Source organism: Trichomonas vaginalis, chromosome II, assembly GCF_026262505.1.
Source record: "Trichomonas vaginalis G3 chromosome II, whole genome shotgun sequence".
NCBI classification, from domain to species: Eukaryota; Parabasalia; order Trichomonadida; family Trichomonadidae; genus Trichomonas; species Trichomonas vaginalis.
The window spans coordinates 20259245-20283681 of NC_067204.1; the positions used below are offsets into that span (position 1 = coordinate 20259245).

Genomic DNA, 24437 nt, shown 5'->3' on the forward strand with positions numbered 1-24437 from the left:
TGCTTCATTAATCATATCATCTACATGTATTATATACTCCGCTAATTCTTCATAAGGGGTGGATGAATTTAAATCCATTTAATCAAAAATAAATTTATAATTTTAAACATTTCTATTCATCAATATTTCATCATATGAACTTCTATACTGTGGTGGTGTACCTGTTGGATGATATTTCAAACCTTCGTCCGGTGTCCATGTCCAATACGTAGTCCTAGTAAACCAAACCTGAGGAGGATTTGTCACCTTTGAACAGTAAGTGTCATTTTCACCCTGAATGATTGGATAAGCTTTCACTTGTACTGTAACTTGTGATTGAAAGTTTCTAATCCATCAAAGAATATACCCGCTCCATCACGTTGAACTGGAATAGTGCATAAGAATGAGGTTTGGTCTTTCCATGTTCTAGCTAATGGCTTGCCATTATCATCATTCAGTGGTCTAGTTAATGAGTCCTCGTATTCTTCTGTGCATTCATTCACTCCATCTAAATCAGAAGCTTGAAGCATACGTGTAAAGAATATGTCACCCACTGTGGTCATCGCTTGATCGGGGAAGTTTCTGGAATCTATAGTGACCTGAAGACCTCGAAGCATTGGATTTTCTAAAACCGTTCTTTGTATTGCATTCTTCGGAAATGCTAACACAACATCTGTAACGTTATGAAGAGCGTATGAGAAATCTGAGCTGATACCTTCAGGAGTGATGCAACCTCCATTTAGTGAACGAACGTCAATATGTTGAGCTGGAATCATGAATGGATCTTCCTTACTGAATAAACGTGGTATTGCTTTAACTGATTCTTCAATTAAACCGTATCCTGGTGTAATACATTTATCCTCTAAAACTTCCATCTTTGTGCATGAAATAATAACATCATCAACTGTTGCGTCAGCAGATGTAGCGGCTAAGCTTGTAATTAATTTGGCAGGAAGTCCGATTTGTTGGAATTTGCGATCATATTTATAAACATGATTCATAATCTTTTCATAATTTTCATCAGTTATCTTTTCATAAACGTAATTTTGTAAATCGGCAACTCTTAACGGGTCAACCTGACAAAATACTAAAGTATCCCTGAAAACATAATATTTAAGAATGATTTCACCAAATGATTTAGGATAATCATCGAACGCCTGAAATGCTAACAAATCATTTACCGGAATAATCATATCAAAAGTGACATCAACTTCTTCATTTGCTTTCTTGAAAACTTCTGAAGGGTCAATATATTTACCACATACTGAGTTATCATATTTTTGAACATTATTATATAACGAATGAACAAACTTTTTAACTTTCCTTTCTGATTTTGGTTTATATGTTGCAAATGCGAAAGATTCACGGGCACAATCCATCTGACGATAACCGGCATCACCTCTTTCGGTTTCTACTTCTAATTGTTTAAAGCTTTGATTTGATGATTTGTAACCAACGAATAAACGCATGCATTTAAAAGCGGCATCACATGTGAAAGCTTTATTTGAAACTAGAGTTACTTTAACTTTGCGTTTAATATATGTGTCACCTAATTGGTTCACATCATGAGCCGGATTTGTAATTCTTAAATGAGTTTGTTTATCATCAAAATATGGAGCATCAGAGTCATAGCATGAACTTTCAAGTTCTCTATAATATCTTCTACCATCATTCTTTGCGAATATTTCATTTATCTTTTCGAATGAATGAAACACATTTCCATTAATCGGTTTAGTGTTTGGCACCAAATAGTTAGTCGTCATTTATTAATAAATAAAAAATCAAAATTAAAAGATGAAAACGAATTTTTAATTTTAATGAAATAATCAACTATGGCCGCGGGTATATTTAAGAAACTGTGGGATAAAGTAAAAAGAGGAGCGCATAAAGTTTGGGAAACAATGAAGAAAGGAGCAGATTGGATATTTAAGAATAAAGAAGCAATTAGTGACATTGCTGAATCAATAACACCAAAAGCTGCCCCAATAAGAGAAGTTTTAAATAAAGGAGAAAAAGTTTATCAAAGACTTCAACCGATACTAAGATAAAAATAATATTTATTTATTTTTCCACTATCTACCTCCTATTTTATTAAGTATTCCTTCAGCAATTCCACCAATTGCGTTACCTGCTTGTGCTCCCATTGCCGGATTACCTGCTTTAGTACCTAATACTCCACCTATGATAGTTCCCGCCGTTTTCGCTACTGGTGCCAAAAAGTTTGCAACGGGTTTAATAATATTTTTATGAACCCAACCTGCAGCTTTCTTAATTCCATCCCATAATTTTTTAAAGAATCCTGCCGCCATTTCTGATTTAATATTAATTAAAAATATATTTCATCACTTATATTCTAATTTTTATTTAATGATAAATGAAACCAATTTTTAAAATAAATGAAACAGAGGAGGAAGAAATAAATGATGTTGGTAATGTTCAACAAAAAATAAACGTTGTTAAACCAATTACTGAAATAAAAAATTTTTCATCTGTTGAAGAATTTAATGACTATTATGCTAATAATAAAAAATTATTTGAAGAATTGACAACGTGTAAATTGAATAAAATGTTTAAAGTTGATGGATTCAAAATTTCAAAAATAAAAGGAGTGGTTAGTTTGAAATCTATTCCTCAATCAAGAATCACCTCATTAATGAAAATAGATGATTTAACAAAAAGAATAGAAATTATTGAAGAGCGAATAAATCAAATTATTGATTTCATAAATCATGACTCGTTGAGCCCGGGTCCTTAAAGCCCATCACTGAGTTCAAGGTTATATTCATCAAATATTTCATTATTAAATGCAACTTCTGCTAGTTTATTTATTTTTTCAATACGATCATTTGAAAGTCTATCGTTTAATTTTTTCTGAAGTTTTTCATTTTCTAGTTCTGAAACTTTATTTGGATGATATGTAAATTCATGAAATTCTTTGGCCTCGGTTTTGATCATTAATTTACAAAGAACTTTTGTGGTTGGAATTCGTTTGAACCATTTATTAGTTATATTCGTTATATATTCAATATCTGGAATTAATTCCCAAATTTTTGCATTTTCAATTAATTTATTATCAAATGCAAAAGCAATGGGTTTAATATTATGTTTACCTTTATAATATAAACTTTCTACATAATCATCGAAATAAACATCTACTTGTTTAACATTTTCAAGAATTGGTGAAAGAGCATCCATTAATTGATTGACGGTTACAAATCTTGATCCACTCATTTTCTTACGAATTAAAAAAATAAATTATTCAAAAATGTAAGACATGAATTTTTAAAGTTTATTTTTTAAAAATTTTTTTATTTTTTATTTCATTATGGTAGTGAATCTTTTATTCATGAAAATAATTATATCTGATTTATTTTATTCTCTCGTACATACTAGATTTGAAGAATTCGGAACTTTTACCATAATCTCCTAAATGTTTTCTTATCCCTAACGTGTGCCAGTTATTATATGAAACTGAATAAACTTTATCTTTATCTTTACACCTTTCATCACTTCCAATATATTTATATCTCAGTTTTGATTTAGCATTTTCATATTCATTAGCGTTTAATAATTCACAGTCTTCCTTTTTAAATAAATGTTTTATGTATTCAGGATTTAATACTCTACGTTTATATACTCCTAACTTAGTTCTAAAGGTTTTTCTACAAAATTTAGGAATTCCATCCTCTTTAATGTCATCAATGATTTCCATTTCATTATTTTCAATTTCATCTTCTCGTTTATGAGGTCTTTGATTATGACTCCATTGATTCCATGAAATTAAATATTCTTTATCATTATATTTATACCTCATTAGCTTATTTTGGCTTTCATATTCATTTAATAATTCACAATCTTCATTTTTAAATTGAAGTTTAACCCATTCAGGATTTAAATGATGTTTAATTAATCGCGGAATATCTGACATCATCTATATATAGCTTCTTTTATAAAAGATAAAAAAATAAATTATTTTAAAATTAATGTTAATTTTTTAATGATTTATAAATAAATATATTTTAATGCATCGTCTATATATAGATGTAACAAAAAAAGTCACACAACCCGTCCACTTATACTACTTTCGTTCAGATATTCTAATCATATTTTAAATAAATATATGATATTATTCTTCGATATTTGGATGGTGCTTTGCACTAACCAAATATCAAAGAATTCAATTTTTCAAATTATATATATTTTAATTTTCATCAAAACTCATAGAAAACTTAATATTTGGTTACAGTAATGCCTAAACATAATACTCTCCATAGTATCAAAGCAGATTCTTTTCAAATATCTCAAATCTCGAATTTAGAATCCACGTAAAGGGTTAATTTTGTTTTCTCATTAAAATAATTTTCCTGAATGAATGTTATTATTAAGATTGCATGATTTAGAATGACAAAGATTCCATTAATACAATTTTTATTTAACTGAATTCTAATCTAATCATACTAAAATGAATCATATATGCATTACTGCTATCTGTTTGCTACACATTTAATTAGGAATATAAATATTACACATAATTTGGCAAAATCTAATTTAGAAATTGACTTTGCTAAAAGATATACGCAAACAATGTTTATAGATATATGTGATGGACTAAGAGATGTAGTGAATATCTGCAAAACAATGAGATTAAATCCAAAAACAGAGTACTTTATACTTCGATTTTTTTTTCACATCACATTTTTAAATGGATAGTGAAACACTTAAACAGCAAGGAAACAAAAAGTTTAATGAGGGCAAGTATCAGTCAGCATATGACCTATATACACAAGCAATAGAACTTAATCCAAGAAATCATCTTCTATATTCAAATAGAGGCGCAGCTTTAATTAGAATGCAAAGATTTCGTGAAGCAATAGATGATTTAGAAAAATGCATACAAATCAACCCTTACTTCAGAAAGGCTCATGTTAGATTATTATTCTGCTTAATACATGCTACGAGCAATAAAGAGTTAATCAAAGCTGCAAATGAAAGAGCATTCTGCTTAATGCCAGGATTTGATCCACTGCATGAAGCAATTCATTGGGGCCAAGATATCAATCGAGAGATAAATAAGAAATATGTTGAATACTTTGGTCAGGGAAATAATTTTGAACAACTTAAAGAAATAACCAGTCGTTTAAGACAGAAATACAACGGAAATGAGGAATTATTGTTGCATGATCCGGAGTATCAACATTTTATTGAGAAAGTTCATCAATATTCTTTTGAAAATAGACCGCAGTATGAATAAAAATTTATTGTAATAAGAATATGAATATAATTAATGTTAGAATTTTTTTGGGCATCATTTTGTTGGATTTCAACTGGCGAGTATATTTAAAATTACCATACAGCTCTCTTAAAGTTTTTCCTGTAGCGTCGATGGCAGATGATACGAGCAAAGCTCAATTTCACAGTTTTTTTAATTTTACAATTTTTTTTGACAACCATACTATTTCAAAAATCGTAAAAGAATCAATACTTGCTTATTTTACAAAAATAATAATTACTTTATTAACTACATATGCAATCAATAAAAATTTTATAGTAATTGATGCCAAACCATGGAAATTTCATAATTTAGTTATATTTATCCATCTCCAGGTACAGTGGTTTTCAGGATTAGGTATATCGAAATCGAAGGATATATTAAGTACACTAATATAATAAACAATTTATTTATGTAAATTTATCGATAATAACTACAAACAGATGCCCAGTGGGGCTTATAATAAACATATATATCATCAGATACTCTATTAAGAATGTCATAGCCACTTACAACAGGTAGAGTGTCTTCTCTTCCCGAATGCCAAATAATTAATTTGTTCAATTGTATTGGTCTATCAGTAGAAATCGTTGTCATACTTGGACAGACATCAATACCAGTGAAATTATTCGACCTTAAGGCGCGAATCGAGAAATCATCCAGTCGAACGCCTAAAACTGATGTTGAATGCATTTCTTCATCAGTTAAATTAAATACTCGCCTAATAGAATCAGTTATAGTATCGTCACCTCCGATACTTTCGAAATATATTCGTTCAATTTGTTCTTTGTTTTTTTCATACATTTCTGCAGCGTATCTTGACATTATCCATCCGGAACCTCCATGTATGAAGGCAAAATCTTCATCAATACGACATAACTGGCCGAGAATAACAATATCTGTAAGTGGATTATATTTTGATTCTAATTCATCAATAAAATCTTGAAATTTTGGGACATTTATTAAACTATCTTCTGTTGTACGAAAATACCAACGTAATGTTGTATTTTTGACAAAATATGCTAGAGATTCAATAAATCCAAACGCAAAATTCTGATCTTCGCGCAAATTTGGATCAGTATGAAATAAAAATGATCTGCTAGTATAATTAGTTAAGTCTTTCGAAGAAATGATTAATAGTTGTGAATCTGGATATGAAGATATAAAATCTAATCCCCAATATTGATAAGTATGAATAACTCTCGATATATTTCCAGGAGTAACAACTAATATACCTACTAAAACTGATGCATTTTTGGTCGAATATTTCATTGAACGAGTTCGAATGTTTTTTTGCGGTAAGAGTCGAAAAAAGAATGATAAAACACCACTAATAATCAATATGAACAATGGTATGAGGATGTTATTCTTTGAAGTCCTCCATGATGGCCCAGAAAAACTAAATGTGTGGGAGATCTCCAAAAAATATAAATAATTTTGAAATTTTACCGCCAAAAATAGAATAACCTATGATTAATGAATTTGTTTTTATATCAAAGAATTCTCAAAAACAAATTATAGAAATTTAGATGGCAGGATGATAAAAGTGACCTTTTCAAATGTCTTCTCGCGAAACATCTGAACCAACTTCAGAATACATCTGCGTCGATTGTGGCGCTACAGTCAACATCCCTAATGGCACCAAGGATTCTAACTTAATCAAGTGCAAGATGTGCAGCTGCAATCTTCTTGTCAAGAAGAGACCAGAGAGAAGTATCCAAGTTGATGCGGTATAAGTACAACCCGAAGCATCAACAAATGATCGAGAAAACTTAAATTTTGCTTTTTCAATGTTTGCATTTCATAGATTTCTTCATTACAGAGTAAAACCGTCAATATACTTACATTACTTAACTTTAGTTTTTATATATCTTCTTATTACATTTTTTAAATCTAGCTAATATTATATATTATGCTAAATTGTTTGAAAATCATGCATTAAACTTTCTGCTTTGTCATGTAGATTTATAGTTAATCAGCCAAATCATCTCTATTTCTTGATTTTGTCATGAGATTCATTGATCTTTTCCAAATCGAATGTAAACTATTCAAATATGTCGAACGTTTTTTTATTAGATGTCTGCAGATCCTCAAGGCGAGTGCAGTGTTTCACTCTCCAAGACGTTGACGCTGACTCTTCCTAAAGAAAAATTTACACAAAAATCAAGTGCTTTAGTTAAATGCGTTTATGTTCCACCTTCATACATTTTTGCCGGCGCTAAGAGTGGCACCTTATATCGCTGGACTATTCCTGAGAAGCTAGATAACCCAGTTCTTTTACCATCTTATGAAGTTACTGAACATGAAGGTGTTATTTCAGTTTTATACTGGTCGACTACACTTCAATTGCTGTTTTCTGCTGGTGCTGACCGTAAAGTTCTTGTCTGGAATCTAGGACAGAAAACAATTCCTGAACATCCTCTCGTTCAAACAATTAGTGTTTTTGAACAAACACCACTTCATATAGAAGCATTCCAGAAGCATATATTCGTTGTTGAAATGCGTGGAATTACAGTTCTCGTTCAACAAACTCTCAGAGGAACCATGAAATCAGTATCTTTATTCAAAAAAGTCCATTTCATTGAATCTCGTACACCATTCTTCTGCATGTGCATATATTCAAACTCAAGAGTTGATAACAGCGGATATATCTACGCAGGATTCGAAAATGGCTCAATTGCACAATACGAAGTTCAATTATCAGATCATCCAACATTTACACAGATAAACCGCCCTAAGCATCTTGCAGATCATGGAATCTGCGATATCGTCTACAATCCACGTACAGAAAACATTTTGGCTTTCTCATATAATCATATCATTCGTGTTTTCAATCCAAAGAACTATTGCATACATTCAAAGATCATTAATCCAAACCAAGTCAATTATACAAGCTATTTCTGCACAAAACAAGGAACTCTTGTTTTATTAGACACTTCTGGCTCATTATTCATTTACAACGCCGAAGAAAGAATCACATTATTATATACAGAGAAGCTTGGACTTGGCGGACTTCAAATTACTCCTGTTTCCAAAGATACATTTTTATATTTAGTTCGAGACAGCGTAACTCTCTTCAGAATCAATCGCGGTACAGTCGAGAAGTCATATAAAGTACATAACAAGTCAGTGTTCTACGTAAAAACTACTAGAGACCAGGCAAATGACGTAATTTCGACAATTGGTGTTGACAAAGTCATCAGGACATGGGATCGCAATGATTTCTCAATGCGTAGTGAGTTTAAGATACCAACACACCTCGCAATCCTTTCTGGATACATCGGATTACGTGAAAGATTAATTGGAGACCTAATTTACGCAATAACTGGCCATGATAACGGCCAAATCATCTACCTCAATCTGACTGATAAGAAGAACGTAGAACTTCCTTCCAGACATAAGAATTCTATTTCATCAATGTCAGTTGTCTCAAATGAGATGAAAACCGTTATGTTTTCATGCGATTACGATGGATATATTTCCCTTTGGCAAATCGATGCTATTTTTGAGAGTTTGTCTTATGCAGCAGTTTCTATGGTCAAAATGTGGAAAGGACACAACAAAGAAATTTTGACAAGCTCTGCAACATGGATGTGCGGACAATTGACGCTTGCTACGGGAGGAAACGACAATATTATTAAAATTTGGAGAGAAAATGACGGAGGAACATTTGTTGAGACACAATTATTAGGACATACTGATTCTATCACCTCTCTTGAGTTCGATGGCTTCTTCTTGTTCTCAGGAAGTGAAGATTTTTCTGTCAGAATCTGGGATATCGAAAATAACGTTCAATTATTTGTTTTGAACAACTTGCATACTCATGCCATTCGCCAGGTATTCCCAGTTTATGATGAAAACAAATTTGCTTCATGTGATGCAGGCGGATCGATTTATATCTACGATTACGTGAAGAAACAAGTTGTTTGGGAGATGCACCATACAACAGACTGCACGGCAATCTACATTGATAAAGGAATGGAAACATTATTCGCATGCGTAAGGAAAGAACTCATTCCTCATAAGATGCCACCAGGAAAAGTATTCAGACAAGGATTGCCTTCAATCATGCCTCTCAAATCACAACTTTCTATCATTATGAAATAATTTTTTTTTTATGTTTTATGATTTCTTTTGTTATCTTTTTATATTATTAATAAACACTCTATTTTGTTTGCTTTTTACCAACTTAAAGCTTCTTTTGACCAAAATTATTTTTTGAATTCTTTTATTTTATTATCTATGACAGTATATTTCGATTAAAGCGTAATCAGTAACTTAAAATAAAGAAAACCTAACTTGCCATTGTTTCGGATCTTCGAAAAAAATCTTCTAAAAAAAACGTTATTTATGATGAAAGAAACGAAAAAAACACGAAATCCATTTTTAGAAACATCCTCGAAATTAAAGGTAACACCATTTTCTACCCAAGAGCTTGTTGTTGATCAAGCTAATATTCATGAAATCGGACCAAACGACCTTTCATTTTATCCAAATTTAGTGGCTTTATATATTCCTCACAACAAAATAGAAGTATTGAACAATTTAGAAAAGAATATTCGTCTTACACTGTTAGATGCTCGCGATAACCTCATAAAAGATTTAAATTTATCAAGACAAACTTTTCTCACAGAATTATATCTATCATCAAATAAATTACAAGATCTAGAACAAACACTCGCTAAAATCGTTCATTTAAGAAACTTAGAGGTCCTTGATTTACGTGGAAATCCACTGACATTAGAAAAAGGTTATAGACAAACAGTAGCTGCTGCCATGCCGTGGCTTAAAGTACTAGATGGACTTGACATTTCAGCAGCAGATCGTCCAAAACATACAATAAAAAGAGATAATTCAAATTCTAGACCTAGAAGACCACAATCAATTCTTCAGCATCTCATGGAAAGACCACCGAGTGCTGCCGATGCAGTAATTATTCGTAAAGCTAATAAAATACGTGCACAAACTGCATTGAAGCAACAAAGAGATGTTGTCGAAGAAAAACCTGTAGTTGTACAACAAAGAACAATGCCACTTCCTGATTGCTTAACGATAGGTTTAAGAAAGCAACCGAAAGAAGAGGAAGAACAAAAAGATAAAACTACAGAAATTCCAAGACGTAAGACTTACTCAAGGATGTACATCAAACGTCCTGTATATACAAAGACATCCGAGCTTAGTGATAACGATCAAAAGCTTATTAAGCTTAATCCAGATTTACCTCCTATTTTCACTCAACTTAAGAGTGAAAAGGTAATGGCCAATTAATGTTTTTTTTTATATTTGTAAACTGTATTTTCTATTTATCTAATCTAAATCATTTTGATATTATTTTTTTATAAAAATTAAATAAGGATTATAAAAATATCTGTTATTTTAGTATAAAATTTTAACTACATAGTCCAAATGAGTTATAACCAAATGATTTTAGAATTTTTATCTAAATTTTTATGTATTTTCGAGAATTTATAAAAGAAATGTAAGAAAGTTATGTGCTTTGAATCTAATTTTTCTGTTACAAGGCATTGAGTAACAAAAGAAATCACTAAATCAATGATATGAAATCGTCACTTTTGTTTCAAAAAAATGACCTCGTTAAAACCTGATGCAAACAAAATCTATTTACAAAATAACAGTAAATATGCAAATCAAGAATTCGCCGATCTCATTCCTCTGGATAATAAAGTCAAATTCCATAAAACCGGTTTAACAATCGGTAGAATCGTTGCTGATCCGAAGAAAGAGAAAGAAGCAGAGATGGCGAAAACAATCATGAAAAGTGACTGGGTTGCAGGTAAATTAGTCGATAAACCAATAAGAGATATGCAATCAGAATTAACTTTTGATCAAATTGCTGAAGAACAAGCTGCCGAGAAAAAAGCACAGAAGCGCATGAAGAGTTGGGGTCGCTCAGGCATGCAAGCTGGTACAGGAAGGCGACAACCCTATCAAGAAGAAAGAAGAATTCCTCAGCGTCCAGACCCAGCACTTCTAGAACCAGAACCAGATCCAGAAAAAGAGAGAATGGCCATACAGCAAGAAATGGCAAACAGATTCGGAGGAACTCCTATCAACGACAGTTCTCGACGTGGCGGATACGGTGGATTTCGATTTGGCGGAAGAGGCCGTCAGCAAGTCTCTATGCCTAGCGAGCGTTCATGGCAAACACCAGTGCAACGATACGGAAAACCTATCAGCTCTCTTGCTGATAGTAATTTACCTGTTGGCGGCGGATTTACCGAAAAAGCCGTTACATCGCAATCCCAGCCTCGCATGCGTCGCAAAGCCGAAGATATCAAAGCATACATGGCCGCACACGAAAAGAAAGAAGAAGACAGCGACAGATCAAGTTCATCAATGGATGAAATCGAAATGGAACGATTAGGACTCAACAAATCATCCTCATCAGATGACGAATCAGGCTCCATCAAAGAGGATCCCGACCAACCACGTATTATCTATTCCAGACGTTTCGGATACATGTTACCTGATGGAACATCCGTTAAAATGCCCGAAGAAGAAGAAGAAGACAAACACGAAAAGGAGAAAAAGAGAGCACCACCGAGAAGCAAATACCAAGACGCTGTTTCTATCAATCCTTTATACGATCTCCGCGAAATTGAAGAAGAAAAAGGCGAAACAACAGTTAAAAGACGTGGAGGAGTTGCCGGACACAAAGAAGTCAGATTAGTTGGAGCAGCAGCCCAGCAACAAGAAGAGGAAAACCAAAGGAAGAGAGAAGAGCAACAATCAAAGATTATGGCGTTGAAAGCTGCACAAGAAGAAATAGAGAGATTGAAAGAAGCGAAGAAGCAAAAAGAGCAAGAAAAGAAGAAGAAAAACAAAATGGATGAAGCGATCGAAGAACAACTGAATCAAGGGAAAGGATTAAACAGATGGATAAATGTCCATGAAGTACAGGAACAATCAATAGAAAACCAAAAAATGCTGGAAGAAAATCAGATGAATAAAGATAAAAACACAAGAAGAAGATTCATCCCAAGCCAATCGGATTCACCGCAATCATCTATTTCTCCTGTTAGCTCAGGAACAGCTGTGCAATTGGATGATAAATTTTATGATAAAATTAGAGATTTGATTACAACGACGATAACTGATTTATATGGTACCACTGCTGACAGACCCCTTTATCCTTTGTATATGAAAGAAAAACCTGTTGATGAAAACAACCTGTTGCAGCTTAAGGAGAAAACAGATTTCGTTAGGCCAGGTGTTGTATTAAGAGATCGCATCTCAAGATTGCCAATGAGATCTCAAGATCCTCCTGGAGCATTTAATATTGACACGGATTACAATGCTATCGAAGCAACTGACTTCAACACGAAGACTAATTTCAATGAAGAGGAAGAACACGTGTTCGTGGAAGAAGAAGAAATTGTTGTTATTGAGGAAGAAGAAATTATTGAAGAAGTTCCGGCGGATCAGGCAAAAGAACAGCCTGACAACAATGCAGATCTCGATGCACAGGCAGATGATGAAGAAGCTTAAATATTTTTTAATGTTTTGTTTTTATTAATTTTTATTTTAGTCTAAAATGTATTATTATTTATATATTTCTATGCTATTTTAACCTGCTACTTTTATGAAGAGGTGTCTTCATCATCTTTATCATTGATTTTTGCATCTTCAATATGAAAGATAAAGTTAGGTGATTCCTTCACGATTATTATCTGCTGCTTTATGAAGGGTGTTTTGACCTTTATTATCTTATTCATTTATATTTGGACCATGTGAATTAAGAAGTTTGACTGTTTCTTTGATATTTGGCTGGAATTACGAAGAGCAATTCCTTCATATTCATTGATATTTGCACCATGTGAAATGAAACATTCACGAAGCCAGAAATCTTTATTAAGTCTTTTTCTAAACTGCTTATGTTGTCAATAATTTCTTTTTTACTATCTTAAACTTATTTCTTGGCTCTATTTCTCTCTTTATCTTCCTTTACATATTTAACTTACTACTTTTTGACATCCTCTCATCTTAGAAAAATGAAACATAAACTTGAAATCATATTCTTCGCGTGTAAATCTTTCAATTCACTATATTTTGAAAAAGTTAAGGCTGCACTTACGTGAAGCGTCATTGAAAATTAACATTAAGCATCTGAATTGAAGGCCATGTCATAGGTGTGTAAGTCCATGCTAAAAAAAAAGTGAGAGAAAGACAAATTTAAATAAATATAGGGATGAAAGATCACCACAAAACAAACAATTTAAAGTTAACACAACGACAGAAAATTGATCAAAGATAACTGGAACTTCTATCAGAATAATAACGATCTTCTTCTAATTCAGATCCACGAGATTCAGAGTTATTACAATCTAGATCATTTGTACAAAACTCCTGAGTAGTTCCATTGTTATTTGTAGTCGGATGAAGTATATTACTATGCTTTGTATCATTTCCAATTGCGTCAATTTCATTGTATTTTATTCTTGCCAAATTTTCTTCAGATTTTAATTCATTTTCAGGAATTTCATGAATAGAAAGGACTTTTTCCAATTTCATTGTTAATTCATCATTTTTACCTTGTTGCTTTCTTATAAAATACAATCTAACTTGAGCAATCCAATTTCCTCGTTTTGCATCTTCAATCAGTTTCTGATTTACAAGTTGATACACTTCTTTTACATCAAATTTACCTTTAGGGAGTTCTATTCCAAGTTTATATGCGTAGTCAGAAACAAATTCATCGCTGGAAGGAAATTTGATTCTTTTTGCTTCTAATGCGAAGAAAATTGCTTGATAATAGTCATTTCTTGCAAAAAATCCATTCGCCCACATGTGGCTGAGTATGAGAAGTGCATGACCATTTCCAAGATTCGCCATTTTGTAGAGATTATATTGGATTTCTTTGAAATAAGGTAATTTAATTAAATTATTAAGACTAAACATGCTAAAAGTGGCTCCATCCGATCGTTCCTTATTCTCTTTCACTATATATTTATCTCTAAACGTGTTAAATTCATCTACTTCGTAAATTTCTTTCTTAAAAAGTTGATTATTTTGTAGCCATTCGCAAATTGTCGACATCTTTGTATTTTTAGGTATTTGAAAGGCCAAGTAATTCTCATAAAGCCGAGTTACCATTAAACCAAAGGCATAACAATCTGAAAATTTGTTTTCGTTGTTTTTATCAAAGTAAGTACCACCGATTCTTTTCTTCTCGCCTGATTCAGCGTTTCCGAAATCAATTAGCCATGCATTTTTGCCATTTACCATAATATTATTGTCAGAAACGTCGCCGTGATAAATTCCTCTTTCATTGAGAGTCATTAATACTCTGGCAATGCAAAAAAGCTGACAGATAGCATCAGTAATGTCTGTTAGCGTTTTTTTATGGATATATTTTTGGTGATATTCACGTAAAGTGTCGCCTTCTTTCTTTTCCGTAATTAAGAAAGCTTCGGAACTTTCGAATAGTTCCTTTACTGGGCTATTAATTTTTTTTAATACATCAGGATCAATGTAAAGACTGTGGCCAAGTGGTTTGACAATAGCTGGATGTGATATAAGATTTGGAAATAGGGCTTCGCGTATATATGATGACTTATCGTTATCTCTTTTTAAAATTTTGAAAATTTTGATTTTAGCCTTTTGTTCTTGATATATGCAGTTAAAAACACGACCAAAAGTACCTTCCTTGATAGTACTATCTGGATCAAGTTCAAAATCATTCCATTTGATTGTTAGCATATCAAATGATTCATCCATTTTCGAAAAATTTGAAATTTTTGTTTTTTTCATATTACTGCTAATAAAAAAAGTCGTATATCAGCATATGATTATTTATAGCTATGACATGTATAATTTAATAACAATAACAAAGCTATTTTTTTTATCTGCAGAGCTTATTTAGACTTGATTTATTCTTTACTTATGAATATTTCTGTTAAGCTCAATTCCAATAAGATTAATGAAAATATAGGTGGATAATTTAAAATTTGATTAGGTTAAATATTGGACTCCTAGGTCCATTCTATACATTTATATTGATAAATACTTGAATGATATAAGATCATTATGTTTCTTTATTAAAACACTTCGTTATGATAGAAAATTATTCGAAAATTTTAAGATTTCTAATTTTGCTTACAAGGACTGCCAGTTTTAAGCATATGTACTATAGTATTCCCTTTATGATGACATAAATAAATATGAGAACTTATTGAAATGGAATTTCATACCGAAAGAAGAGTTAATTGACCAATTTTGAAATAAAATAGTAACGTATAGCTTAAGAGAAGCTATTATGAACAATTTAATTTCATGATGTCATTTTTTTTTTCTTTTGAGGCGAAATTTTCTCATGAAAAAAATATTTTTTTTATCCTTCAATCAAAAAAATGGAAGATTTTTATACTGCAGTTGATCTTGTAGCCAATTTTGATGGTAAAAGCCAAGAGGAAATTAATGCATCCAATAATTTTTTGAAGGAGTTTACTGAATCTCCAGATTTTCCTGCTTTTGCAATCCAAAATTATGAATCTTGCGGAACTTTACTTCGTGTTAAATTCATGAACACTAAAATGAAAGATATTATTAAATTCCATGGCTCTGAACTACCAATTGAAATCATTGTTGCCTACAAAGATTTAATTTTCAACCAAAATTCGAACTTTAATGGGACAAATGATCAATCATTTATCAATATTCTTTCAGAGTCACGCGTTGCTACAATTTGGCATCTATATCCTGAACAATGGCCTTCATTTTGGTCAGATTTTCTCAATTCATTCAGCAAAAGGGATGTTATTACATTTTTCAAATACTTTGGTCTTTATTCAGAAACTTTAACATACGAAAATACGCAATTATTTACTCATATCAAAGATTCAATGCGTGCAGACGGTTCTGATCTTATTGTTACTAAATATCTTATTGACAACCTCGAACCAGACCATCTCGATGTCTTTGAAGCTCTTAGAATGCTACTTAAATGGGTAAGTTTAGTATTTGTCGTAAATAATGAATCATTAACTGCAATTTGGAAAGGTATTAACTCAAAAATTACATGTCCTGAGACTCTTAACATCTTCAAGACAATTGTAAAGCGCGGAATGCCAGATGAAAACAGAATTGCCGTTTTAGAGGTCATAAATCCACTCCAAATCGTGGCAAATGTATGCGAAACAGAAATAGATACAAAGATTGAGTGCGCAGTTGCCGCATTCCTATGCGCAGCCGGCGAATATGCAATTCAATATCAAATGTACGATGGATACTACGAAATGTCACTTAATTTCCTTCGCGCAGCTAATGATAACTCAGTTGTATCCATTCTTCCTTTCTTTGAAGCATATATCGAAGTAGATCCAGAAAAAATTCCAGATATTCTCACAGAAATCATTCAGAGGCTCTCTATTTTCTTCGAAAATGTTACTACATTGGACAGCCTTGACGAAGAAATCCTAGAAGTCTCAATTCACGCAGCGCAAAAGTGTTTGAAGAAAGACAAAGAAAATGTCTTAAATATTTTCATCCAATTCATTGACATGGCTAACTTCGATGATTTCTCAACTGCTGTATCCGTTCTCTATGTCATTTCCTCGATCCTAAAGAACAAACAGCTGAAGGACCACATTAATTACTTAGTTGGCAAATTTTCACCGATTGTCGGTTTAGAATTTCCCTGTGAAGTTCCCCTCCAAGAAATTTCTTATTGTATTTTTACAACGTACTTTTTGGCGGTTGCCGAAATTTTTGAGACAGATGTTATTACAGAAGTCTTCAACTCCTTGGTTAGAGCTAGTACATCGGAGATAGACAACGAAGAAGTCCACGAACGCATTACAAACGCGTTGTTTACATTAGTCAAGAAAAATGGAAATCTGATTCAATTCGATCCATCATTAATCCATCAGCTTGTCCAATACAAAGATGGAAACATCATAGCAACAAGCGCAATGCTCATCCAATACATGTCCGGCCAACAAGCTGATTTCTTCCAGCAATGTATGGATGAATTATTGGAAATTTTCAATAAAACACCTGAATCAGAACAACCGGACTATTTGATCTTAATCCTTCAGTTCGTTAGATCAATGACATACTCCCCTAACTCCACACACATACAGCCTGTCACTGAGTTCCTTATGAACATTATGCCATTTGCAACACAAAGTGATAAATTGTTGTCAAATTTCATAAGGACAGTTTACGCTTCCATCGAACATTACGGTTTGGAGATACTTGGATTGCTCATACCTGTTGACAAGGACACCGAATCATACAGAGAATTGTGTCTCGCGATCAAAGCTTTGTTGAATTCAAAGGAATTAACTGATCACTCGTGGGCACATGACTATATACAGCCATTGATAATACCAATCATTTCTATATATAACTCTATAACGCCACTCGACTGGAGCAACGTTTTGGGTGATGATGCTCGGTTGAAAGTTGAAATGACGGCAAGATTTTTGGAAATGATCGGCGTGGCGATCGGAAATCCAGATGAGCACTTGATTGACCAAGACAATATGACAACTATACTTACTATGGTGCAAACAGCCCTCCAAAATCAATACGACCATCCATCTGTTATTGCACCTTTGATTTCGTTCGTAAGGAGTGTAGTTCCATTGAATCCGCACCAGATAACACAGGATTTCGTTGGCCCAACACTTTGTTTCATACAATCAAGCAAGTTTAGACCAGATTCAAAAGAATGGACAGCTGTTGTTGAAGCAATCATCGAATTGCACTACAGAATGTATGTATCTACTGAAGGTCAGGCAAATGACTTGATTGGACAACATCTTCTTGAGTATTATTCTTCTTCTGGACAAGATGATATCCTTGGTTACTTAGAGAAGATCAGCCAAACTGCTTCGAATGAAGAACTTAACAGGCATAGAAGAAAGTTCGGCAAGCAGTTCTATATCAGACTGTCAAAGTTCATTAAATCATAAAAAATTCATGTATTTTTCTTTTTGTTTTAATCAGATTAATTTTTCTCTATAATTTAAATTCTTTTTTAAGGAAATCATTTTATTGAAGTTCAAAACCTTATTTTTGACACTTTTTCATATATTTTATTGTTAAATCAATCTTTTCATGAAGTTTCCATAGCTACATCAGACAGCAAATAAATTTAAACTGTCAATAGAGATTTTTATGAAAGATTTTTTTTATTGTTTTTTAATTTTTGATCATTTTGAACTTTTTCCAATATGTTCATAGATGTTTATTATTGTCAGTAATAAATATCCATTAATTTAGATAAATCAAAATAGAATGCATTTACGATAGATAAATTGAGATGTACGATACAATTACATCACTAATTTTACATTCGACATAAAAACAATATGCCTGATGATAAATATGCAGTCTCATTTAATGCTGGCGTAGATTTCTATAAGAAGGGCCAGATTTATCAATCATTGCAGTGCTTTGCCGATATTATCAATGAAGGTAAAACACTTTCACAGGAACCAACAGAAGAGTTTGTCAGATACTTTGCAAACACTGTAAACTATATCAGAATTATTTCTCTTTCAATTCAATCCCCTCTTGAAAAGAAAATTTCTGCAATTGAGGATGAATTCGAAATCAACACAAAGAAGATCAAAGAATTCGGAGATCAGCAAAAGAATTCAAAAACACTTCGTGAGCTATGTGTTGAAACAGCTAACTACATTTCACCTCTAATCGATGATCTTTCCATTGACTTTACTGACGAAAAGGAAACAACATCCACTTACAAGATTATAACTGCAGTTGCAGTCAGTGTGTCTATTTGTGCTGCTGCTTACTTCTTATTCCGCAAAAAGAAATTACCAGAAATCAAGACAGCAAAGAAGTAAGTAACTACATTATTACATGTACTAAACTATATCCAATTACATGAATCATGAAATATCAATTATTAATTATTTATCTTTAAAAACTTTTTTTAAACACTACTTTAATATTATTTTATCATAGGAACATGTTGGGTGTTGCATCCGTACACTTGAAATGGAGATTCAAAGTAATAATTTTTAATATTTTTATGAATTTAAACTTTATCAAAAAGATAATAAGCAGAAATGCAATTAAAATCCATTTGATAATAGTACTTATATTGTCTCAAGTTGGTGTCGTTTACATATTTCATATCAAACCGATAAGAATGAATTCATCTGATGATTCTTTTGAATTGGGAACATTGAAGTAATTTAGATATTATATTCCACAAGTTCAATATCCCAAACCAGATAATGCAGCCTTATGCATACATCACTTCTCACTTTTCAGATCCGTTTGGTATTCTACATATCAAAATGTATGGAATTACATTAAAAATTAAATCTTACGTTAGGATGCATAGGAATTGAATCCTAACGTAAAAAGTTTTTTTAATCTTATTTTTGTTATGTGCAAAGAAGAAGACGATGTTCAGTTTAAGCAGGAAGAGGTTGGAGGCATGGAAACACAGCAAGCTAAGAAGGAAGAAAATAAATATAAGGGCTTTCCAGAGCCAGGAAATGTTCCAGAACCTCCAGATAAATTAGTTAACCTTCCAAAACATAGTGCTGGCGTGAAGGAAGATTCTCTCAAAGTAAAATCTTTGCAGGAATTCCACGATTTAGATTTATCGGATATGTCGAACAAATGAAATTTGGAAAATTCTATTATATACCATTCTCATAGAGAACGCTCGACATATATTTATATACTCAAAGTACACGACACATATTCATGCGAATATGGCCCTACTTTCTTTGTTAATTAAGGATAACTATCTTCTCATGTTTATGTTTATTATCGATTATCTTATTGTTAGTAATAAAGATTATAATATCTCATACTATCTATTTTTTTTACAATAACGAACATCCACATTATAATTTCAATTTATCGAATTTTTCTATTCCCAAACAAGTCAATCCTATGAACGACATCTAAAATACCATCATTTTGCAAAACATGGAGCCTCATTTTACAAAATATTTGAAAAAAATAAATTAAAGGTAAAAAAATAAAAAACCTATGAGGAAGTTAGCAATAATGAACTTTACACATTTATTGTAGAATTTACAAAAATTTATTTCTTCTTATTCTTCTTGGAAGGCTGTTGAACTTCGCTTGTGCGATTATTTGCTCTATTTTCCTTTATTTTTGCAGCTAAAGCAGCATAAATGGATTTTCTGTTTTTATAATTTGGATTAAGTAATGTTTTCTTTTTTGTTTCTTCGTTAATAGAATAAAAATCGATTGAAACGCGTCCTGATCTGAAGAAGTCGCGGGGATGCGTTTTGTCTGCTTCTTCCTTTCCTGTGAATCCGCAATCCTTAAATGCAAGGATTAATTCCTTAATTGTTGGCTTTTCAACACATAATTCTTTGGAAATTTTTCTTCCATCGAATTCTTTTGTTGTAGAGTCAATGTAGCATGGATAACAAACAATCCTTGAACGAAGCATTTTTTTTTCTGGGAGTTTTTTTTGGCCATTCACTTATTATTGCCAATATTGAAATGCATAATAGGGCTTCAACTAACAAACAATTTTAGCTCATTGTTATTTGAAAATTTCAAAAATATTTGTTGGATCGTTCATATCTTTGTAATATATACTATTATACCATATTAGAAGATTCTATATAGAGGATTTAGAACTCATTACACTATAATTTCATGTAATTTTAATAGAATTAGAATAGATTGTGCTGTAACAATATGAAAGATAGGTTTAACTGACTATCACTCTATTGAATTGCTCATATATTGTTATGTATTATCTATATGTCAATATAACGCTCCATATAAATAAGTACATTTCAAAATTAATTTACAAAATGTGATCATTTCTCATTATTTATGAGCGAATGCTGCATAAATTAATCTTTTTAGACCATTCTATCAATTATAAGTTTAAAATCTAAATTGAATATCGCGAAATTTTTATAAAAATTTGTCACTTTTTTATCTAAGATTTTATAATGACTTTTCCAAATGTCACGTGGAGAGACATATATAACTATTATTATCAGAGAGGTCTTAAATCATTCATTATAAATAGCATTAGTAATATAGTAATTGGTCTTTTTATTGCGTTTTCACCAGTACTTCTATTTCGCTGCATAGATATTTCCAAAATAAATACTACGACAAAGATATCAGATGTAATTAGACCATTTTCAGAAGGATGGAAGCGCTCAAACTTATTCATTGAATGTTGTGTTGTTATTTTTTCGATTTACGTCCTAATTCAGATACTTCAGTTTGCTTACACACTTCCGACATTTATAAGAATATGGAAATATTTTAAAGAAACATTAGAAATTAAAGATGTCGATCTTTATGTTCTCGATTGGATTGAAATTTTAGATGCAATAGCACAGAAAGATAGTACAGTTCGCATTTCATCACTCGAAATCGCCCAAGAAATCTTACGAATGGAAAATTATATCACTGCCTTCGTTACAGACCCAGAATTACTTACATGGAAGCTTCCTTATATGAATCAGGCATGCCACTTCCCAATGACCCGGTTTTTCTTTTACATTTTCCAAATATCTTTGAATGGAACCGTAATGGACTCAACAGGAGCTTCAATTGTTAGCGATGTACCAGATATTAGACTTCCTCAAGTCAGAGATTCTCTTTCAAAGCGTTTCAAAGTTATAGGGTTCATATTATTTTTAATTTCACCTTTTTACTTAGCTTTTCAAGCTTTATACCTAATATTCCACTACTTCCAGTCAGTTAAGAGTTCTCCAAGTTCTCTTAGCATGCGAAGATGGTCTCCTGAAGCAAAATGGGCAATTCGAGAATATAATGAACTTCCACATCTGTTTAATGAGAGATTACAACGTGCAGACTATTTCTCTAACCTGTATATAGAGCAATTCCCACCGGATGCGATGCAAACTGTCTATAAAACGGTCTGTTTCCTTTGTGGATCGTTTATTGCATATTTTATTTTCATTGGTTTGTTTTCTGATGTTTCCATTGTTTTTGGTGCATTAATTGGCCAAAAAAGCATTGTTTGGGTTATGGCATTACTTGCTACTATATATAGTATATTCAATGGATTGATTAAGAAGAAGAAAAAGTCTAAAGATAGTTTAGAACTTTACGAAGAAATCAGAAAATTCATTCATTATGATTTCACTGATGAAAACCACAACGCTCTTTCTTGGGAAGCACAAAGTAAGTTTACTGAATTCTTCCAACCCTTGTGGTTGCATATTGTTATTGAACTGTGTGGATGCATCATTAATCCTGTTGTTTTCACTTTTGTTCTTCCTTTGCATTCTGAAAAAATTATTGATTTTGTCAGGAAAAATTCAGTTAGAAACGAAAATATTGGATGTATTTGCAGATTTTCTAATTTCGAGGATGTTATTAATGGAGGAAATGTTGCACAGAATGGAAAGATCAAGAGATCTATATCTAATTTCAAACTCTATGGACAGCAATCAATTAGAAAAGATCAGCCAAATTTGATACAATTTGATGCTGACGAAATGCAAGCATTAGTTGACTCAAATCAACCCGCAGCAACGCTAATGGAACCATCACTGACTGATGTAAGAAGTATGCTCCCTCCACCTTCATATCCAAGATTTTGAATCTTATATTTTTTTTATTTTGTTTCAAATAAATTATTATTGCTATGTTATATTTATTTTAAAAACAATCAATTTTTATTTATTGATTCTTTAAATTTGATGACTTGAATTGATTACTCTACATCTATAGATATGTAACAAAGAATAAGGATGACAATATCATTTATTACCATCATGGAAATCAATATAAAGTCATTTTTTAGGAATGAATTCGATTTTTATTCAGCATATTATTTTTGAATTATATTCATCTACCATTCAAGAAGAAATTATGGAACAATATAAGCAAGGATATATACATGTTGACTTCATTTCATCTCAAGTAACCAAATTCAGAAGAAGCAACTTAAAACTGCTTCAAGTTAAAGCCAAGTATGAATTAGAAGAAGAAATTTTTTAAAATAGAAATGATTGTTTAAGATTCAATAAGTACTATAAAGATATAGAAAACGGCGTTGAAAAGACGGTAATAACATTGATTATTATGTGATCTGCATTGTAGTTCGAAGTCTTCAACTGCTTTAGGAAAAACGCAATTGATTGAATTATCAATAATTACTATGTCATCCTTCCCAAAAGTTTTGGATGGAAATTTAGAAGTCACTTTGATTTTCACACCTGTTGAAGTAATAGCGTGTTTTGGATCCCTATTAAAAACATCTTTATTAATTTCCATTTTTCCGCAAAAATCGATTTGTTCAATATCGCGCAATCCTCTTAATGATTCAAAGTCAAGAAAAGCTACAGATGGTGGGAATCTAAAGGATTTTAGTTCATGATTAAATCCAAAAACATATGGACCGATTTTTTCGAGACTATCACCACCAAATTCGATGCTTTTCACATGATATAAATCATAAAATGCCTGTTTTTCTAGAACTTTCAAACGACTATGAGGCTCAAATATAACACTTTGAATATTAAAACAACAGTGGAATGCTTTTTCTGCTACAACTTCAACATTATAACCTATTTTCACAGAAGAAATATTTTCACATAATGCAAATGCACATGTGCCTATTTCTATAACACTCCAGACTTTATGAGAGTATACGACAAAGTGAGGGACATGTATCATACTATTATATGCAATATTAACTGCATTTGGAAATGAATCATTAAATACTCCAGTTCCAACCCTAACTTCTCTTCGAAAAACATTAACTATTGAATATGTGATACTATCAACTTGAAATGTTTTTCCAATATTCAATTCTGAGATTGAGATAAATTCAAAACTTTTTTAATAATAAAGAGAGTGTCATTTTTAAACACCAACAAATCCAGATAAATAATAGGTCTTACGGAAAAGGCGAAAAATGTTTCTTGCTAGCATATTGCTCAATGAAAAATGAGAAAACTCTTTAAAACCGTCACTTTTCCTAAGAAATTGTAGATCTATAAAACAGTATACTCTAAATGTAGCAAGTAACTAGAAATATACCTTTCAATAGCAGGAAGAAAACAATTGTAAAATCCAATTTTTTTATCTTTTGGATTATACTTATAATGGAATAACTCCTCTTAATTGTGCTTCAAAAATTATCATAAAAATTTCATGTAATCATAGATACTTTTACATATATCAACACAAAATTTCA

General features: G+C 31.8%; 13 protein-coding genes across 13 annotated transcripts, besides 1 other annotated feature; 10 read left to right on the forward strand and 3 right to left on the reverse strand.

The window, feature by feature from the left end:
• Nucleotides 1-677: part of a mobile genetic element that runs on past the window's edge.
• Nucleotides 678-1811: 1134 nt separating this feature from the next.
• Nucleotides 1812-2027, forward strand: TVAGG3_0577600 (uncharacterized protein; the record flags this gene model as incomplete). The annotated part of the gene is made up of 1 exon (XM_001582087.1): nt 1812-2027. One exon carries the CDS (start codon nt 1812-1814, stop codon nt 2025-2027), a length of 216 nt encoding a protein of 71 aa, XP_001582137.1.
• Nucleotides 2028-4681: 2654 nt separating this feature from the next.
• Nucleotides 4682-5230, forward strand: TVAGG3_0577610 (positive regulation of catalytic activity protein; the record flags this gene model as incomplete). Its single annotated transcript, XM_001582086.1, has 1 exon — nt 4682-5230. One exon carries the CDS (start codon nt 4682-4684, stop codon nt 5228-5230), a length of 549 nt encoding a protein of 182 aa, XP_001582136.1.
• Nucleotides 5231-5668: 438 nt separating this feature from the next.
• On the reverse strand, nt 5669-6662 carry TVAGG3_0577620 (uncharacterized protein; the record flags this gene model as incomplete). Its single annotated transcript, XM_001582085.1, has 1 exon — nt 5669-6520. The coding sequence occupies one exon, from the start codon at nt 6518-6520 to the stop codon at nt 5669-5671; it is 852 nt and encodes a 283-aa protein (XP_001582135.1).
• Nucleotides 6663-6807: 145 nt separating this feature from the next.
• TVAGG3_0577630 (RNA polymerase ii, chain L domain-containing protein) lies at nt 6808-7091 on the forward strand (the record flags this gene model as incomplete). Its single annotated transcript, XM_001582084.2, has 1 exon — nt 6808-6984. One exon carries the CDS (start codon nt 6808-6810, stop codon nt 6982-6984), a length of 177 nt encoding a protein of 58 aa, XP_001582134.1.
• A 233-nt stretch (nt 7092-7324) lies between these two features.
• Nucleotides 7325-9355, forward strand: TVAGG3_0577640 (SCF-dependent proteasomal ubiquitin-dependent protein catabolic process; the record flags this gene model as incomplete). Its single annotated transcript, XM_001582083.1, has 1 exon — nt 7325-9355. One exon carries the CDS (start codon nt 7325-7327, stop codon nt 9353-9355), a length of 2031 nt encoding a protein of 676 aa, XP_001582133.1.
• A 246-nt stretch (nt 9356-9601) lies between these two features.
• TVAGG3_0577650 (uncharacterized protein) lies at nt 9602-10525 on the forward strand (the record flags this gene model as incomplete). Its single annotated transcript, XM_001582082.1, has 1 exon — nt 9602-10516. One exon carries the CDS (start codon nt 9602-9604, stop codon nt 10514-10516), a length of 915 nt encoding a protein of 304 aa, XP_001582132.1.
• Nucleotides 10526-10809: 284 nt separating this feature from the next.
• Nucleotides 10810-12774, forward strand: TVAGG3_0577660 (uncharacterized protein; the record flags this gene model as incomplete). Its single annotated transcript, XM_001582081.1, has 1 exon — nt 10835-12757. One exon carries the CDS (start codon nt 10835-10837, stop codon nt 12755-12757), a length of 1923 nt encoding a protein of 640 aa, XP_001582131.1.
• Nucleotides 12775-13513: 739 nt separating this feature from the next.
• On the reverse strand, nt 13514-15019 carry TVAGG3_0577670 (CAMK family protein kinase family; the record flags this gene model as incomplete). Its single annotated transcript, XM_001582080.2, has 1 exon — nt 13514-15019. One exon carries the CDS (start codon nt 15017-15019, stop codon nt 13514-13516), a length of 1506 nt encoding a protein of 501 aa, XP_001582130.2.
• A 592-nt stretch (nt 15020-15611) lies between these two features.
• On the forward strand, nt 15612-18197 carry TVAGG3_0577680 (exportin-T/LOS1 family; the record flags this gene model as incomplete). The annotated part of the gene is made up of 1 exon (XM_001582079.2): nt 15619-18186. One exon carries the CDS (start codon nt 15619-15621, stop codon nt 18184-18186), a length of 2568 nt encoding a protein of 855 aa, XP_001582129.1.
• Nucleotides 18198-18566: 369 nt separating this feature from the next.
• TVAGG3_0577690 (uncharacterized protein) lies at nt 18567-19332 on the forward strand (the record flags this gene model as incomplete). The annotated part of the gene is made up of 1 exon (XM_001582078.2): nt 18586-19083. The coding sequence occupies one exon, from the start codon at nt 18586-18588 to the stop codon at nt 19081-19083; it is 498 nt and encodes a 165-aa protein (XP_001582128.1).
• A 302-nt stretch (nt 19333-19634) lies between these two features.
• Nucleotides 19635-19877, forward strand: TVAGG3_0577700 (uncharacterized protein; the record flags this gene model as incomplete). Its single annotated transcript, XM_001582077.1, has 1 exon — nt 19635-19877. One exon carries the CDS (start codon nt 19635-19637, stop codon nt 19875-19877), a length of 243 nt encoding a protein of 80 aa, XP_001582127.1.
• Nucleotides 19878-20258: 381 nt separating this feature from the next.
• On the reverse strand, nt 20259-20690 carry TVAGG3_0577710 (SRP19 protein family; the record flags this gene model as incomplete). Its single annotated transcript, XM_001582076.2, has 1 exon — nt 20307-20684. The coding sequence occupies one exon, from the start codon at nt 20682-20684 to the stop codon at nt 20307-20309; it is 378 nt and encodes a 125-aa protein (XP_001582126.1).
• A 511-nt stretch (nt 20691-21201) lies between these two features.
• On the forward strand, nt 21202-22887 carry TVAGG3_0577720 (process utilizing autophagic mechanism; the record flags this gene model as incomplete). The annotated part of the gene is made up of 1 exon (XM_001582075.2): nt 21202-22836. One exon carries the CDS (start codon nt 21202-21204, stop codon nt 22834-22836), a length of 1635 nt encoding a protein of 544 aa, XP_001582125.1.
• Nucleotides 22888-24437: the final 1550 nt, after the last annotated feature.